Source organism: Heterodontus francisci, unplaced genomic scaffold (assembly GCF_036365525.1).
Source record: "Heterodontus francisci isolate sHetFra1 unplaced genomic scaffold, sHetFra1.hap1 HAP1_SCAFFOLD_913, whole genome shotgun sequence".
Classification (NCBI taxonomy): Eukaryota; Metazoa; Chordata; class Chondrichthyes; order Heterodontiformes; family Heterodontidae; genus Heterodontus; species Heterodontus francisci.
The window spans coordinates 4158-21797 of record NW_027141233.1 but is presented as its reverse complement, the minus strand read 5'-3'; the positions used below and the strand labels follow the sequence as shown (position 1 = coordinate 21797).

At 64.1% G+C, this 17640-nt stretch overlaps 1 protein-coding gene across 1 annotated transcript; it reads right to left on the bottom strand.

Annotated features, from left to right (window-relative positions):
• Window positions 1-436: 436 nt before the first annotated feature.
• Window positions 437-4897, bottom strand: LOC137362501 (N-alpha-acetyltransferase 38, NatC auxiliary subunit-like). The gene is made up of 3 exons (XM_068026883.1): window positions 4784-4897; window positions 4376-4562; window positions 437-3645 (listed from the first exon to the last, which is right to left on the bottom strand). Exons 1-3 carry the CDS (start codon window positions 4895-4897, stop codon window positions 3533-3535), a joined length of 414 nt encoding a protein of 137 aa, XP_067882984.1. The 3' UTR covers window positions 437-3532.
• Window positions 4898-17640: the final 12743 nt, after the last annotated feature.

Here is a 17640-nt window from a genome sequence, read left to right as displayed (position 1 = left end):
GGGATTTGAGCCCGTGTCCCCAGGGCATTAGCCTAAGCCTCTGGATTACTAGTTCAGTGACATTACCACGACACCACTATCTCCCTTCAGCACCCCAGAATAGGGAATGAAGGGGTCGGCGAAGATGGGGTAGAGGTGGGGATTAAAATAAGCTAGAACTCCCGACCCAAACCAGCATCCAGTATTGCTTCCCCCGCAGCTCATTGCTGGCGAGGACTCGGCTGCGATGCCCCATCTGGTCGCATTGCCCACTGACAATCACTGTCGAGGCTCCGGGGGGATTGGGCGGGGGTGGGTGACGGGGGAAGGACAGGTAACTTTGCTGAGGCCGAGCGCAGCTTGTGAATCTGTGCCCCGGCAAGAAGCGGCGGCAACAGCATCCATAAAAATAGCCCGCACCTGAAGTGTTTCAGCTGCAAACAACTTGGATCTTTTTTTGGTTTAAATTCAGCATTATACATTTTATTGTACATTTTTATGTGGACACAAATAATCAACTATTTAAATATTTTTGCTAAATGCACATTATTTGAATAAAAATGACAATTATTACAAAATACATATTTTCTCTCAGTTTATGTATATTTTAAAAACTCATGTACTTTCTGCTCCCAAAACTTTACACGTGACTAGTTTTAGTCACTCAAAACAGTTCGTATTCAATCTTACACATGCAAAATACTGCGGATGGCAAAAATCTACAATGAAAACAGAAAATGCTGAAAGCACTCAGCAGATCAGACAGCGCCTGTGGATAGAGAGAGAGAAACAGACTTAACGTTTCAGGCCAATGACTTTTCACCAGATATTGATCTGAAACATTAACTGTTTCTCTCTCCACAAAGGCTGCCCGACCCGTCGAACACCTGCCAGAATTTTCAATTATTTCCCCATTCAATGTTTCTATGTCAACTGTCACGGTGCAGTTGCAGGCTCCGGCCACTGGGTGGCACTGTGGACCTCAACTTTCAGAAACCTCACCCCACCCTCAACTCCGTTGACATCATACATTCATCAACTGACCATGGTGACACCACGAGGAATTTACTGACGTATAAATACGTGCTCTGGTTTGGCACAAGTCTTTCAGGGAAGTAATGACTTTCCAGCGAGCTCTACGTTTGCCCGGACGGCCTGGGCAGCGTTGGCCACTCTCGGCCGGTCAAGCGGTTTCGGTGCCAGCAATGGCCTCGGTGCCCCTTGGTTGGGGATGTGCCGTAGTAACGTTGGAAAGGAAACTGGGGTTAGGCAGGAGGCCTAATGGAAAACAGGAGCAAAACTGTCGAGAGTTCAAACAGGAAAACCCTGAGCAAATAAAATGGGGAAACATAACAAACCTTAAACAGGTAAGATTAAGTACTTATTTGTAAGTTGGATCTTTTGGTGGCACACAGCAAGATCCCACAAACAGCAATGAGATAAATAACCCAATACTGTCTTGATGCTGGTCAGGGATAAATATTGGCCCCAGGACACTGCTCTTTTTCCAATGGCGACTCTGGGATCTTTTACGTCTGCCTCAGAAGGCAGACAGGGACCTTGGTTTAAAGTCTCACCTGAAAGACAGCACCTCCGACAGCGCAGCACTCCCTCAGTACTGCACTGGGAGTGTCAGCCTGGATTATGTGCTTGTGTCTCCGGAGTGAGACTTGAACCCAACACCTTCTGATTCAGAGGCGGGAGAGTGCGACCCACTAGGCCACTGCTGACCGGCAGCACTTGACAGTGCTTCTCTCCGCGGACAGCTGGGATACCATGTTCGGCCAAAGGGAGGACGAGGGGATGAATAAGTCCAGGTGGCATTCCCGTTCCCGAGCCCTGTTGGAAAGTACGGGAGTCGTGGTCAAGACAAGGATAACTACAAGCTCAGTGGCGATACTCCTGTGAGCCTTTGGGCTGCAGACCATTGTTTTTTTTTTGGATCAGGAGAGGAGCTGAGGAGAGATGAGAAACCGCACTCGCCCCCTCTGCAAACGCCTGGTTCCTTTTAAATCAAGGTTAGTGCCCCTTCGCATCATGTACCAGGTGATGCAGAGACTAGATTGTGGCACTCGAGCAAGTGGGCGTGGTGGGGGGGGGGGGGGTGGGAGGGGCCTTCCAATTTGCTCCTACAGCTCCGGGACCCGGGGAGTGCATCATCCTTGTGTGAGCTTGCTCTCTGCACTGGCTGGATTCAGCCCTGGCATCAAACAGGCACGGCAGGTATGACGCAGGCATAATCCGTCAGCCCTCCTGCACCCGAGCAGCGATTACCGAGAGATCACGGCGCAGACAGGAGTCACAATCAAAGAGCGACCCGATGCCTTCCGTGCGTGACGGTACCGCAGCAAGAGTCTTGCGAATCACCCCCCCCCCACCACCCACCCACCACCCCAGTCCTGTAGTCCCCCTGAGCAGATTCCAATAATAAACCACTTGTCCCTGTCCGGCCTTATGGTTCGAGAGCGGAACAAGTGATTAACGTGAAATTCCATCTCGCTCCCCACACCCCCAGCAGTTCCAGAACCTGCAGCACTTGGAGAACATCCCACTCACTTTACCACACCCGCCCCCCCCTGGTTAAAAGCTTCAAAGAACCATCACTCTGCCAAAGTCACCGGGGAAATGGGCACTAGTCGGTGCCCAAAACGGATGCCCCGTCATTCTGTGCCACTCCATCTCCAAGTCATATTTCCAATGGTTTCACTGAAAAAGGGGAAAATCCTACCCTGGCCCCCACCCTCTTGCCCCTCCTCTCCCAAAGCTGCTGACTCTTTACCTGAGGGTTCGGGGGCTTTAAGGCTCCACTGGTGTTTGCGAGCTCTTAGCTCGAACTAAGAGCTTGCTTAACCCAGCGAGCGTGGGAGAGCTGTTTGTCGCAGGCCGTCACTGGGGAGTTCCACACGACCGCAGTGCTACAGGAGTTTGGGCGGGGGGATGGCGGGGGAGGGGTTGACATCAGCCAGGGGTCCCGTTACCCAGGGACTTGAAGGCATCGGTTTAGACACTGGGCATGAAAGTGAGATTAGGCAGGGCTACGATGCCTGAATGGCCAAACAGCCCACCAGTGCTCGCTACCTGCGACGAGCAGCCATTTTGTTACAACCCTGGAGAGCTGTCAAGGCTGCGGAATGCACCGCAGTGAGAGAGGTGGGGTATATAACACACACACACAAGCAGGAGTGCCTCATGAGCGATCATTTGATGGGTGGGTGAGGAACAAACTGGGACAAATGGTTGCAAAGTCTCCCAAATCGGTCCGCTCTCTGCTTCAAAAAAAAATAAAAGATGCGTCGGAAAAGCAACAGGCCAGGGCTCTGCTCATTCAACCTCCTGTTACAATCTACTCCCTGGCTCAGGGTGGCACTGCCCCAAGCTGCCCATGTCAGTTAACAAACACACTTACATTTAAAACAAAACACCGCACTGCGACGGATGCAAAACGGTCTGCCGTGTGGAAGCTTCGGAGGGGAGGCTACGGCGTAACAACGCGGGTGGGCACCCAGGTCCAGGCGCCCGCTGCACGCCTGGTTTGGAATCTTCGACCTCCCCCTCACATGTACTGCGGGCTCGACACACTGTCCATTTCCACTTCGATGGAAACGACATGGTGTCCGGGGATCATGGCGAGACCCAGCACTCGAGGTTCACCCTGCGCCAAGGAATCTGCAGCGAGACAAAGGAGGGAAGGGAAAAAAAATTTTTTAATCAACCAACTTCATTCCTCTTTCTCTCACAATCTCCGGAAACACTAGGATACAAGCCAGGAGGCAGTCGTGATCAAAACGCGCAAAGGTCTTGAGGAGTGCGGCCGGTTCAGGCTACCAGAGACACAAGGGAGATATTCAACTGCTGAAGGCAGTACGGGGAGGAGCAGATGAGTATTGTCAAACAACCTTCGTCAGTCACTGGTTAGAATCAGCTGGAGTTGTGTGTCCAGTTCCGGGCTCCGCACTTTATGAAGGATGTCAAGGCCTTGGAGAGGGGTGCGGAGGAGATTTACTGGAATGGGACCAGGGATGAGGGACTTCAGTTAATGTGGAGAGACTGAAGAAGCTGGGATTGTTCTCCTTAGAGCAGAGCAGGTTAAGAGAGATTTGATAGCGTTCAAAATTATAAAGGGGTTTTGATAGGGTAAATAGGAGAAACTCCAGTGGCAGGAGGGTCGGTAACCAGAGGGACACAGATTTAAGATAATTGGTAAAAGAACCAGAGGGGGGAGAAGATGAGAATTTTTTTTAAACGCAGCGAGTTGTTGTGATCTGGAACGCGCTGCCTGAAAGGGCGGTGGAAGCAGATTCAATAGTAACTTTCAAAAAGGGAGAATTGGAGAAATACTTGAAGAGGGAGATATTTACACAGCGACACTGGACCCCCTTCCAGGCTCTTTGTTTACCTGTTGGTTTTAAGTACTCCTGAGCAGAACCTAAAATGACATTGCAGTCCCGGTCGGTGCAGAGGAAGAGGCCAATCAGCGTCCTGCCGTCCGTCATTCGGATCCGCATGCTTTTATTCAGCAAGCTCTCCAGCATTTGCCTGGTGTGCAAGTACGCTGACCCACGGCTGTCTGGTAGTTCTTGCTCCTTTGAACACACAGATAGAAAAGTGATGGATACTAAATGGTGGAACAGGCTCGAGGGGCTGAATGGCCTGCTTCTGTTTCCCATTGTCTGAATATGGATATTACTAACTGGGAAAAGACCAAGGCCCACCCTCTACCATAAATACAAACAGAAAGTGCTGGAAATACTCAGCGGGTCAGGCAGCATCGGTGGAGAGAGAAATGGCATTTATGCTCTGAAACTGTTGAACTCAATATGGAGTCCAGAAGGCGGAAGAGAGCCTGATTGGAAGATGAGGTGCTGCTCATCGAGCTTGCTTTCAACTTCACTGCAACACTGCAGCAGGCCGAGGACATGTGGGTATGAAAGTAGGGGGTGAATTAAAATGGCAAGCAACTGGAAGCTCGGGACCAGGTTTGCAGACTGAGCGGGGGTGTTCCGCAAAGCGGTCACCCGATCTGCGTTTGGTCTCCCCAGTGTAGAGGCGACCGCATTGGGAGCAGCAAATACAGTACATTGAATGAAGTACAAGTAAATCGCTGCTTCACCTATTGGGGTGGGGGGGGGGGGGGGTTTGGATAGTAAGGAGAGAGGAGGTAAAAGGGCAGGTATTACACCTCCTGCGATTACACGGGAAGGGGACGAGGTGTCAGGGGGTGATGGAGGAGTGGACCAGGGTGTCGTGGAGGGAACGATCCCTTCAGAATGCCGACAGTGAAGGGGAGGGGAGGGGGAAGATGCGTTTGGTGGTGACAACATGCTGGAGGTGGCGGAACTGGCGGAGGATGATCCTTTGGATGGAGAGGCTGGTGGGGTGGAAAGTGAGGACAAGGGGAACCCTGTCACGGTTCTGGGAGGGAGGGGAAGGGGTGAGGGTAGAGGTGTGGGAAATGGGCCGGACACGGTTAACCACAGTGGGGGAAATCCTCAGCTGAGGAAAAAGGAAGGCATATCAGAAGCGCTGTCATGGAAGGTAGCATCATCAGAGCAGATGTGTCGGAGATGGAGAAACTGGGAGAATGGAATGGAGTCCTTACAGGAGGCAGGGTGTGAAGAAGTGTAGTCGAGGTAGCTGTAGGAGTTGGCGGGCTTATAATGATTATTAGTGGACAGCCTATCCCCAGAGATGGAGACAGAGAAGTCGAGAAAGGGAAGGAAGTGTCGGAGATAGACCGTGAGAGAAGAGTGGAAACTGAAAGCGAAGTTGAAGAAGTTTGCCAGTTCAGGGTGAGAGCAGGAAACGGCACCGATACAGTCATAAATGTACCGGAAAGAGAGGTGAGGGAGGGGGGCCTGAGAAGGACTGGAACAAGTAATATTTGACATATCCCACAAAAAGATAGGCAGGTACCCATAGCAACACTTTCACTTGAGGGAAGTGATGGGAGTTGAAGGAGAAGTTGTTCAATGTGAGAACAAGTTCAGCCAGGCGGAGGAGGGTGGTGGTGGATGGAGACTGGTTGGGCCTCTGTTCAAGGAAGAAGCAGAGAGCCCTCAAACCGTCCTGGTGAGGGATGGAGGTGTAGAGAGATTGAGGGCCCTGTCAATCACAGGGGGGAATCCTCGGTTGAGGGAAAAAGGAAGACATATCAGAAGCGCTGTCATGGATGGTTGCATCATCACCATGAAGAGTGGGTTGTATGTTTTGGGCCAGGAAACTGGAAATTGTTAAAACGATTAGGCCATCCTCTAGCATCCTGATATACCTTATACAGTGAGAATGGAGTTGGTGACGAATGACAGCCAGCAGTCTCTAACGATTACTGTAGAACAGAGCCAGACCAGAGCTGAGGAACCTCCATCAACCCCAAATCTCCCCCACCATCCCCATCTCCCCCCCACCCCACGATCCCCATCTCTCCCACCATCCACAATCTCTCCCCATCATCCCTATGATCATAGGCCCAGAGATAGAGACTGCAGAGAAGGTAACAACACAAACACACGACTGTACTGATTGATCTTCATTTCAGACTGAGAGTGAGTTTCCTGGTCTACGCTGGGCAGCCCAGAGCTTGTCGCACCTATGGCAAATCTGGTCACATGGCAGCCAACTGCAGCGCAGTCGTCTGCAAGAAGGAAGGCCATCAGACCAAGGACTGTAAACAGAGTAAGTGCTGCAACCTGTGCGGTGAGGCAGGCCACCTCTACAAAACCTGCCCCAAACGTTGCCTCAGTTATGCTCAGGCGGCACGGTCCAAGGTAAGGCCGGGAGAAGGAACGGTGAACGCATCTAGTGCTGGGAAGGAGACAAACAACCCTGTCCGCAGTGAGGAAAGTCTACCTGAGAAGAAGACAAGGGAGGTAGCTGCAACCAGTGACCTGCCCCGTGCCCGGAAACCCCGCCTCTACGGACAGAATCAATGCAGGAGGAGGCAGCAGATGGACAAAGAGGTCAGTGGCAAGTGGGACAAAGGAAAACCACAAAGGAAAAAAAATCTCCAGAAAAGGAACAGGTGACCACCCAACCCAATGGCAAGAGGAGGTGACCATCTGAGACGGACTATGGCAGCTCCTCCTCACTGGACGAGGAAGGGCTGGAACGACGGCACCTGCAAAAGAAGCGGCAGAGCTCAAAGGAGCTGGAAGGTGAAGCCCGCCCCCAGCCCCTGGGCACTGGAAGCTGTGATGGGCCCAGCGTGCCCCAAACCCAAACCGCTCCATGAGAAACCAGGAGGGTTTCTGAGAATAAAGAATGTGAAACAGCTTGTGTACACAATGGGTAAAGAGGAACATACCCCAAGGACTGGGACTAGCAAGGACACCTGGTGTGGGAAGCAACACCCAACTTTAAAATGGGTATAAAGATTGCTTTGATTAATGTGTGTAGCATTAAATCCACTACGCAATATGTTTCAACCTTGGACTATCTCTGTCCCCCGCTACAGTCCCCATCTCTCCCCCCCCTACCCTCCCCATCTCTGCCCCTCACACCGTCCCCAACTCCCCACCCCCCCCCACCTCCCCACCCCCCCCCGCAGACCCAATCTCTCTCCCCCCCCCCCCACTGCAGTCCCCATCTCTCCCCACTCCCCCACTGCAGTCCCCATCTCCCCACCCCCCCCACCTCCCCACCCCCCCCGCAGACCCAATATCTCTCCCCCCCCCCGCAGTCCCCATCTCTCCCCACTCCCCCACTGCAGTCCCCATCTCCCCACCCCCCCCCCCGACCGTCCCCATCTCCCCACCCCCCCCCCCCGCAGTCCCCATCTCTCCCCCCACCCTGCAGTCCCCATCTCTCCCCCCCCCCTCCGCTGCAGTCCCCATCTCTCCCCCCCTCCGCTGCAGTCCCCATCTCTCCCCCCCTCCGCTGCAGTCCCCATCTCTCCCCCCCTCCGCTGCAGTCCCCATCTCTCCCCCCCTCCGCTGCAGTCCCCATCTCTCCCCCCCCCCCCCCCCGCTGCAGTCCCCATCTCTCCCCCCCCCCCACCTGCAGTCCCCATCTCCCTCCGCCCCTCCCCCCCCGCAGTTCCCATCTCTCCTCCCACCCTGGAGTCCCCATCTCTCCCCCCCCCACTGCAGTCCCCATCTCTCCCCCACCCCCTGCAGTCCCCATCTCTCACCCCCCACCTGCAGTCCCCATCTCTCACCCCCCACCTGCAGTCCCCATCTCTCACCCACCCCCCGCAGTCCCCATCTCTCCCCCACCCCCCGCAGTCTCCATCTCACTCCCCCCCCCCCCCGCAGTCCCCATCTCACTCCCCCCCGCAGTCCCCATCTCTCCCCCACCCCCCGCAGTCTCCATCTCTCCCCCACCCCCCGCAGTCTCCATCTCACTCCCCCCCCCCCGCAGTCCCCATCTCTCCCCCCCCCCACCGTCTCCATCTCTCCACCCCCCCCACACCGTCCCCATCTCTCCCCCCCCCCACCCGTCCCCATCTCTCTCCCCCCCCCCACACCGTCCCCATCTCTTCCCCCCCCACCCACACCGTCCCCATCTCTTCCCCCCCACCCACACCGTCCCCATCTCTTCCCCCCCCACCCACACCGTCCCCATCTCTCTCCCCCCCCCCCCCATCCCCCCCCCCCCCACCCCGCAGTCCCCATCTCTCTCCCCCCCCCTCCCACCCGCAGTCCCCATCTCTCTCCCCCCCCCTCCCACCCGCAGTCCCATCTCTCTCCCCCCCCCCCACCCGCAGTCCCCATCTCTCTCCCCCCCCCCCCACCCGCAGTCCCCATCTCTCTCCCCCCCCCCCCCCACCCGCAGTCCCCATCTCTCTCCCCCCCCCCCCCCCACCCGCAGTCCCCATCTCTCTCCCCCCCCCCCCCACCCGGCAGTCCCCATCTCTCCCCCCACCCCCCGCAGTCCCCATCTCTCCCCCACCCCCCCCGGCAGTCCCCATCTCTCTCCCCCACCCCCCCCCGCAGTCCCATCTCTCCCCACCCCCCGCAGTCCCCATCTCTCTCCCCCACCCCGCCATCTCACCCCCCCACCCCCCGCAGTCCCCATCTCTCCCCCACCCCCCCCGGCAGTCCCCATCTCTCTCCCCCACCCCCCCCCGCAGTCCCCATCTCTCTCCCCCACCCCGCCATCTCACCCCCCCACCCCCCGCAGTCCCCATCTCTACCCAACCACCCCCTGCAGTCCCCATCTCTCCCCCCACCCCCCGCAGTCCCCATCTCTCCCCCCCACCCCCCGCAGTCCCCATCTCTCCCCCCCACCCCCCGCAGTCCCCATCTCTCCCCCCCACCCCCCGCAGTCCCCATCTCTCTCCCCGCACCCCCCCCGCCGTCCCATCTCCCCCCCCACCGTCCGCATCTCTCTCCCCCACCCCCCGCAGTCCCCATCTCTCCCCACCCCCGCCGTCCCCATCTCTCCCCACCCCCGCCGTCCCCATCTCTCTCCCGCCCCCCCCCCGCCGTCCCCAACTCTCTCCGCCCCCCCCGCCGTCCCCATCTCTCTACCACCCCCCCGCCGTCGACATCTCTCCCACACCCCCCCCACCCTCCCGCCGTCCACATCTCTCCCCCACCCCCCCCGCAGTCCCCATCTCTCCCCCACCCCCCGCAGTCCCCATCTCTACCCCCACCCCCCGCAGTCCCCATCTCTACCCCCACCCCTCGCAGTCCCCATCTCTACCCCCACCCCCCGCAGTCCCCATCTCTCCCCCCACCCCCCATCTCTCCCCCCACCCCCCCGCCGTCCCCATCTCTACCCCCCCCCACCCGCAGTCCCCATCTCTCCCCCCCACCCGCAGTCCCCATCTCTCTCTCCCCGCCCCCCACCCGGCAGTCCCCATCTCTCCCCCCACCCCCCGCAGTCCCCATCTCTCCCCCCCACCCCCCCTCCGCAGTCACCATCTCTCCCCCCCACCGTCCCCATCGCTCCCCCCACACCGCTCCCACTTCTCCACCCCCCCCCACCGTCCCCACCTCTTCCCCCCCCCCCCCACACCGTCCCCATCTCTCCCCCCCCCACCGTCCCCATCTCTCCCCCCCACCCCCCGCAGTCCCCATCTCTCTGCCCCTACCCCTCGCAATCCCCATCTCTCTGCCCCCACCCCCCATGTCCCCATCTCTCTCCTCCCCCACCCCCCGCAGTCCCCATCTCTCCCCACCCCCGCCGTCCCCATCTCTCTCCCGCCCCCCCCCGCCGTCCCCATCTCGCCCCCACCCCCCGCCGGCAGTCCCCATCTCTCCCCCTCCCCCCGGCAGTCCCCATCTCTCCCACCCCCCACCCCCCGCAGTCCCCATCTCTCTCCCCCACCCCCCCCGCCATCTCACCCCCCCACCCCCCGCAGTCCCCCATCTCTCCCCCCACCCCCCGCAGTCCCCATCTCTCCATCACCGTCCCCATCTCTCCCCACCCCCGCCGTCCCCATCTCTCTCCCGCCCCCCCCCGCCGTCCCCAACTCTCTCCACCCCCCCCCGCCGTCCCCATCTCTCTCCCACCCCCCGCCGTCCCCATCTCTCCCACACCCCCCCGCCGTCCACATCTCTCTCCCCACCCCGCCGTCCCCATCTCTCTCCCGCCCCCCCCCCCGCCGTCCCCATCTCGCCCCCACCCCCGCCGGCAGTCCCCATCTCTCCCCACCCCCCCGGCAGTCCCCATCTCTCCCCACCCTCCCCCCCCCGCAGTCCCCATCTCTCTCCCCCACCCCCCCCCGCCATCTCACCCCCCCACCCCCCGCAGTCCCCCATCTTTCCCCCACCCCCCGCAGTCCCCATCTCTCCCTCACCCCCCGCAGTCCCCATCACTCTCTTCCCCCCCCCACCCCCCGCCGTCCCCATCTCGCCCCCCACCCCCCCCATCTCTCCCCCCCAGCGCCCCCGGCAGTCCCCAACTCTCTGCCCACCTCCCCCCCCGCAGTCCCATCTCTCCCCCCGCCCCTCCCCCGCCGTCCCCATCTCTCCCCCCACCGTCCCCATCTCTCTCCCCGCACACACCCCCCGCCGTCCCCATCTCTCCCCCCACCGTCCCCATCTCCCCCGACCCCCATTTCTCTCCCACCCCCGCAGTCCCCATCTCTCTTCCCCCCCCCCCCGCCGTCCCCATCTCTCTTCCCACCCACCCGCCGTCCACATCTCTCCCCCCACCCCCCGCAGTCCCCATCTCTCTCCCCGCTCCCCCCCCGCCGCCCCCATCAATCCCCCCACCGTCCCCATCTCTCTCCCCGCCCCCCCCCCGCCGTCCCCATCTCTCCCCCCGCCGTCCCCATCTCCCCCCACCCCCTGCAGTCCCCATCTCTCCCCCACCCCGCAGTCCCCATCTCTCCCCCCCCCCCCGCCGTACCCATCTCGCCCCCACCCCCGCCGGCAGTCCCCATCTCTCCCCCTCCCCCCGCAGTCCCATCTCTCCCCCCCCCCCCCCCCCCCCGCAGTCCCCATCTCTCCCCCTCCCCCGGCAGTCCCCATCTCTCCCCCCCCCACCCCCCGCAGTCCCCATCTCTCCATCACCGTCCCCATCTCTCCCCACCACCGCCGTCCCCATCTCTCTCCCGCCCCCCCCCCCGCCGTCCCCAACTCTCTCCACCCCCCCCCGCCGTCCCCATCTCTCTCCCACCCCCCCGCCGTCCCCATCTCTCTCCCACCCCCCCCCCCCGGTCTCTCTCCCACCCCCCCCCGCCGTCCCCATCTCTCTCCCCGCCCCCCCCCCCGCCGTCCCCATCTCTCCCCCCGCAGTCCCCATCTCTCCCCACCCCCGCAGTCCCCATCTCTCCCCCACCCCCGCAGTCCCCATCTCTCCCCCACCCCGCAGTCCCATCTCTCCCCCACCCCCGCAGTCCCCATCTCTCCCCACCCCCCGCAGTCCCCATCTCTCCCCCACCCCCGCAGTCCCATCTCTCCCCCACCCCCGCAGTCCCCATCTCTCCCCCACCCCCGCAGTCCCCATCTCTCCCCCACCCCCGCAGTCCCCATCTCTCCCCCACCCCCGCAGTCCCCATCTCTCCCCCACCCCCGCAGTCCCCATCTCTCCCCCACCCCCGCAGTCCCCATCTCTCTTCCCCCCCCACCCCGCAGTCCCCATCTCGCCCCCCACCTGCAGTCCCCATCACTACCCCCCCCCTGCAGTCCCCATCTCTCCCCCCACCGTCCCCATCTCTCTCCCCCCCCCCCGCCGTCCCCGTCTCACTCCCACCCCCCGCCGCCCCCCTATCTCTCCCCGCACCCCCCCCGCCGCCCCCCTATCTCTCCCCGCACCCCCCCCGCCGCCCCCCAATCTCTCCCGCCCCCCCCCCCGCCGTCCCCATCTCTCTCCCCCCCCACCCCGCCGTCCCCATCTCTCCCCCGCGGCAGTCGCCATCTCTCTCCCCCCGTCCCCATCTCTCTCCCCCCGTTACCCGCCGTCCCCATCTCTGCCCCCCCCCGCAGTCCCCATCTCTCTCCCCCCCCACCGCCGTCCCCCATCTCACACCCCACCCTGCCGTCCCCAACTCTCCCCCACATCCCGCCGTCCCCATCTCTCCGCCACCCCCCGCCGTCCCCATCTCTCCCCCGCCACAGTCCCCATCTCTCTTCCGCCACAGTCCCCGCCGTCCCCATCTACCCCCCACCCCCCGCTGTCCCCATCACTCTCCCCCCCCCCCCCCACCGTCCCCATCTCTCTCTCCCCCCCCCCACCCGCAGTCCCCATCTCTCTCTCCCCCCCCCACCCGCAGTCCCCATCTACCCCCCACCCCCCGCAGTCCCCATCTCTCCCCCCACCCCCCGCTGTCCCCATCACTCTCTCCCCCCTCCGCAGTCCCCATCTCTCCCCCCCCCCTCCGCAGTCCCCATCTCTCCCCCCCCCCCCTCCGCAGTCCCCATCTCTCCCCCCCCCCACCCGCAGTCCCCATCTCTCCCCCCCCCCCTCCGCAGTCCCCATCTCTCCCCCCCCCCCTCCGCAGTCCCCATCTCTCCCCCCACCCCCCGCTGTCCCCATCACTCTCTCCCCCCCCTCCGCAGTCCCCATCTCTCCCCCCCCCCCTCCGCAGTCCCCATCTCTCCCCCCCCCCTCCGCAGTCCCCATCTCTCCCCCCCCCCCTCCGCAGTCCCCATCTCTCCCCCCCCCCCTCCGCAGTCCCCATCTCTCCCCCCCCCCTCCGCAGTCCCCATCTCTCCCCCCCCCCCCTCCGCAGTCCCCATCTCTCCCCCCCCTCCGCAGTCCCCATCTCTCCCCCCCCTCCGCAGTCCCCATCTCTCCCCCCCCCCTCCGCAGTCCCCATCTCTCCCCCCCCCTCCGCAGTCCCCATCTCTCCCCCCCCCTCCGCAGTCCCCATCTCTCCCCCCCCCTCCGCAGTCCCCATCTCTCCCCCCCCCTCCGCAGTCCCCCATCTCTCCCCCCCCCTCCGCAGTCCCCATCTCTCCCCCCCCCTCCGCAGTCCCCATCTCTCCCCCCCCCTCCGCAGTCCCCATCTCTCCCCCCCCCCCTCCGCAGTCCCCATCTCTCCCCCCCCCTCCGCAGTCTCCATCTCTCCCCCCCCCTCCGCAGTCCCCATCTCTCCCCCCCCCCTCCGCAGTCACCATCTCTCCCCCCCCCCCCCGCAGTCACCATCTCTCCCCCCCACCCCCGGCAGTCCCCATCTCTCAATCCCCCCTCCGCCGTCCCCATCTCTCCCCCCACCCCCCGCCGTCCCCATCTCTTCCCCCCCCCCCCTGCAGTCCCGATCTCTCCCCCCCCACCCTGCAGTCCCGATCTCTTCCCACCACCCTGCAGTCCCCATCTCTCCCCTCCCCCCTGCAGTCCCCATCTCTCCCCCCCACCCTGCAGTCCCCATCTCTCCCCCCCACCCTGCAGTCCCCATCTCTCCCCCCCACCCTGCAGTCCCATCTCTCCCCCCACCCTGCAGTCCCCATCTCTCCCCCCCACCCTGCAGTCCCCATCTCTCCCCCCCACCCTGCAGTCCCCATCTCTCCCCCCCACCCTAGCAGTCCCCATCTCTCCCCCCCACCCTGCAGTCCCCATCTCTCCAACCCCCCCCGCAGTCCCCATCTCCCCCACCCCTGCAGTCCCCATCTCTCCAACCCCCCCCCCGCAGTCCCCATCTCCCCCACCCCTGCAGTCCGCATCTCTTCCCCCCCACCCTGCAGGCCCCATATCTTCCCCCCCGCCCCCTCAGTCCCCATCTCCCCCACTGCAGTCCCCATCTCTCTCTCCCCACCCGTGCAGTCCCCATTTCTCTCCCCCGCAGTCCCCATCTCTTCCCCCCCCCCCTGCAGCCCCCATCTCTCCCTCCACCCCCCGCAGTCCCCATCTCTCCCCCCTCCTCCGCAGTCCCCATCTCTCCCCCTCCTCCGCAGTCCCCATCTCTCCCCCCTCCTCCGCAGTCCCCATCTCTCCCCCCCCCACCGCAGTCCCCATCTCTCCCCCCTCCTCCGCAGTCCCCATCTCTCCCCCCTCCTCCGCAGTCCCATCTCTCCCCCCTCCTCCGCAGTCCCATCTCTCCCCCCCCCCCACCGCAGTCCCCATCTCTCCCCCCTCCACCGCAGTCTCCATCTCCCCCTCCCCCCCCACCGCACTCCCCATCTCTCCCCTCCCCGCCCAGCAGTCCCCATCTCCCCCTCCCCCCCCACCGCACTCCCCATCTCTCCCCTCCCCGCCCTGCAGTCCCCATCTCTTCCCCCCCCCCACCTGCAGTCCCCATCTCTCCCCCCCCCCCCTGCAGTCCCCATCTCTCCCCCCCCCCCCCCTGCAGTCCCCATCTCTCCCCCACCCCCTGCAGTCCCCATTTCTCCCCCCCTGCAGTCCCATTTCTCCCCCCCTGCAGTCCCCATTTCTCCCCCCCCTGCAGTCCCCATCTCTCTCCCCCCCCCCCCCCCGCAGTCCCCATCACTCCCCCCCTGCAGTCCCCATCTCTCTCCCCCCCCTCCGCAGTCCCCATCTCTCCCCCCCCCTCCGCAGTCCCCATCTCTCCCCCCCCCTCCGCAGTCCCCATCTCTCCCCCCCCCTCCGCAGTCCCCATCTCTCCCCCCCCCTCCGCAGTCCCCATCTCTCCCCCCCCCTCCGCAGTCCCCATCTCTCCCCCCCCCTCCGCAGTCCCCATCTCTCCCCCCCCCCTCCGCAGTCCCCATCTCTCCCCCCCCCTCCGCAGTCTCCATCTCTCCCCCCCCTCCGCAGTCCCCATCTCTCCCCCCCCTCCGCAGTCCCCATCTCTCCCCCCCCCTCCGCAGTCCCATCTCTCCCCCCCCCTCCGCAGTCCCCATCTCTCCCCCCCCCTCCGCAGTCCCCATCTCTCCCCCCCCCTCCGCAGTCCCCATCTCTCCCCCCCCCCTCCGCAGTCCCCATCTCTCCCCCCCCCTCCGCAGTCTCCATCTCTCCCCCCCCTCCGCAGTCCCCATCTCTCCCCCCCCTCCGCAGTCCCCAATCTCTCCCCCCCCTCCGCCGTCCCCATCTCTCCCCCCACCCCCCGCCGTCCCCATCTCTCCGCCCCCCCTGCAGTCCCGATCTCTCCCCCCCACCCTGCAGTCCCGATCTCTTCCACCCCACCCTGCAGTCCCGATCTCTTCCCCCCCACCCTGCAGTCCCCATCTCTCCCCCCCACCCTGCAGTCCCCATCTCTCCCCCCCACCCTGCAGTCCCCATCTCTCCCCCCCACCCTGCAGTCCCCATCTCTCCAACCCCCCCCTGCAGCCCCCATCTCTCCCTCCACCCCCCGCAGTCCCCATCTCTCCCCCCTCCTCCGCAGTCCCCATCTCTCCCCCCTCCTCCGCAGTCCCCATCTCTCCCCCCTCCTCCGCAGTCCCCATCTCTCCCCCCCCCCCACCGCAGTCCCCATCTCTCCCCCCCCCCCCACCGCAGTCCCCATCTCTCCCCCCTCCTCCGCAGTCCCCATCTCTCCCCCCTCCTCCGCAGTCCCCATCTCTCCCCCCTCCTCCGCAGTCCCCATCTCTCCCCCCCCCCCACCGCAGTCCCCATCTCTCCCCCCTCCACCGCAGTCTCCATCTCCCCCTCCCCCCCCACCGCAGTCCCCATCTCTCCCCCCTCCTCCGCAGTCCCCATCTCTCCCCCCTCCTCCGCAGTCCCCATCTCTCCCCCCCCCCCACCGCAGTCCCCATCTCTCCCCCCTCCTCCGCAGTCCCCATCTCTCCCCCCCCCCACCGCAGTCCCCATCTCTCCCCCCTCCACCGCAGTCTCCATCTCCCCCTCCCCCACCCCCGCAGTCCCCATCTCTCCCCCCACCCCCCGCAGTCCCCATCTCTCCCCTCCTCCCTGCAGTCCCCATCTCTCCCCTCCTCCCTGCAGTCCCCATCTCTCCCCTCCTCCCTGCAGTCCCCATCTCTATCTCCCCCCCCCCGCAGTCCCCATCTCGTCCCCCACCTGCAGTCCCCATCACTAACCCCCCCCTGCAGTCCCCATCTCTCCCCCACCGTCCCCGTCTCTCTCCCCACCTCCCGCCTTCCCCGTCTCACTCCCCACCCCCCCGCCGTCCCCCTATCTCTCCCCGCCTCCCCCCGCCGTCCCCATCTCTCTCCCCCCCCACCCCGCCGTCCCCATCTCTCCCCCGACCCCGCCGTCCCATCTCTCCCCCGACCCCGCCGTCCCCATCTCTCTCCCCCCGTCCCCATCTCTCTCCCCCCGTCTCCCGCCGTCCCCATCTCTGCCCCCCGTCTCCCCCCGTCCCCATCTCTGCCCCCCCCCCCGCAGTCCCCATCTCTTCCCCCCCCCCCCGCCGTCCCCATCACTCTCCCCCCCCCCGCGCCGTCCCCATCTCTCTCTCCCCCCCCCACCCGCAGTCCCCATCTCTCCCCCCCCCACCCGCAGTCCCCATCTCTTCCCCCCCCACCCGCAGTCCCCATCTCTCCCCCCCCTCCGCAGTCCCCATCTCTCCCCCCCCCTCCGCAGTCCCCATCTCTCCCCCCCCCCTCCGCAGTCCCCATCTCTCCCCCCCCCCCTCCGCAGTCCCATCTCTCCCCCCCCCCTCCGCAGTCCCCATCTCTCCCCCCCCCCCTCCGCAGTCCCCATCTCTCCCCCCCCTCCGCAGTCCCCATCTCTCCCCCCCCTCCGCAGTCCCCATCTCTCCCCCCCCTCCGCAGTCCCCATCTCTCCCCCCCGCCGCAGTCCCCATCTCTCCCCCCCCCTCCGCAGTCCCCATCTCTCCCCCCCCCTCCGCAGTCCCCATCTCTCCCCCCCCCTCCGCAGTCCCCATCTCTCCCCCCCCTCCGCAGTCCCCATCTCTCCCCTCCCTCCGCAGTCCCCATCTCTCCCCTCCCCCCTGCAGTCCCCATCTCTCCCCCCCCTCCGCAGTCCCCATCTCTCCCCCCCTCCGCAGTCCCATCTCTCCCCCCCTCGGCAGTCCCCATCTCTTCCCCCCTCGGCAGTCCCCATCTCTTCCCCCCCTCGGCAGTCCCCATCTCTTCCCCCCCTCTGCAGTCCCCATCTCTTCCCCCCCTCTGCAGTCCCCATCTCTTCCCCCCCTCTGCAGTCCCCATCTCTCCCCTCCCCCTGCAGTCCCCATTTCTCCTGCCCCCCGCAGTCCCCATCTCCCCCACCCCTGCAGTCCGCATCTCTCACCACCCCCCCCCTGCAGTCCCCATCTCTCTCTCCACCCCCCAACCGCAGTCCCCATCTCTCCCCCCTCCTCGGCAGTCCCCATCTCGCCCCCCACCTGCAGTCCCCATCACTCCACCCCCCACCGTCCCCATCTCTCCCCCCACCGTCCCCCATCTCTCTCCCCCACCC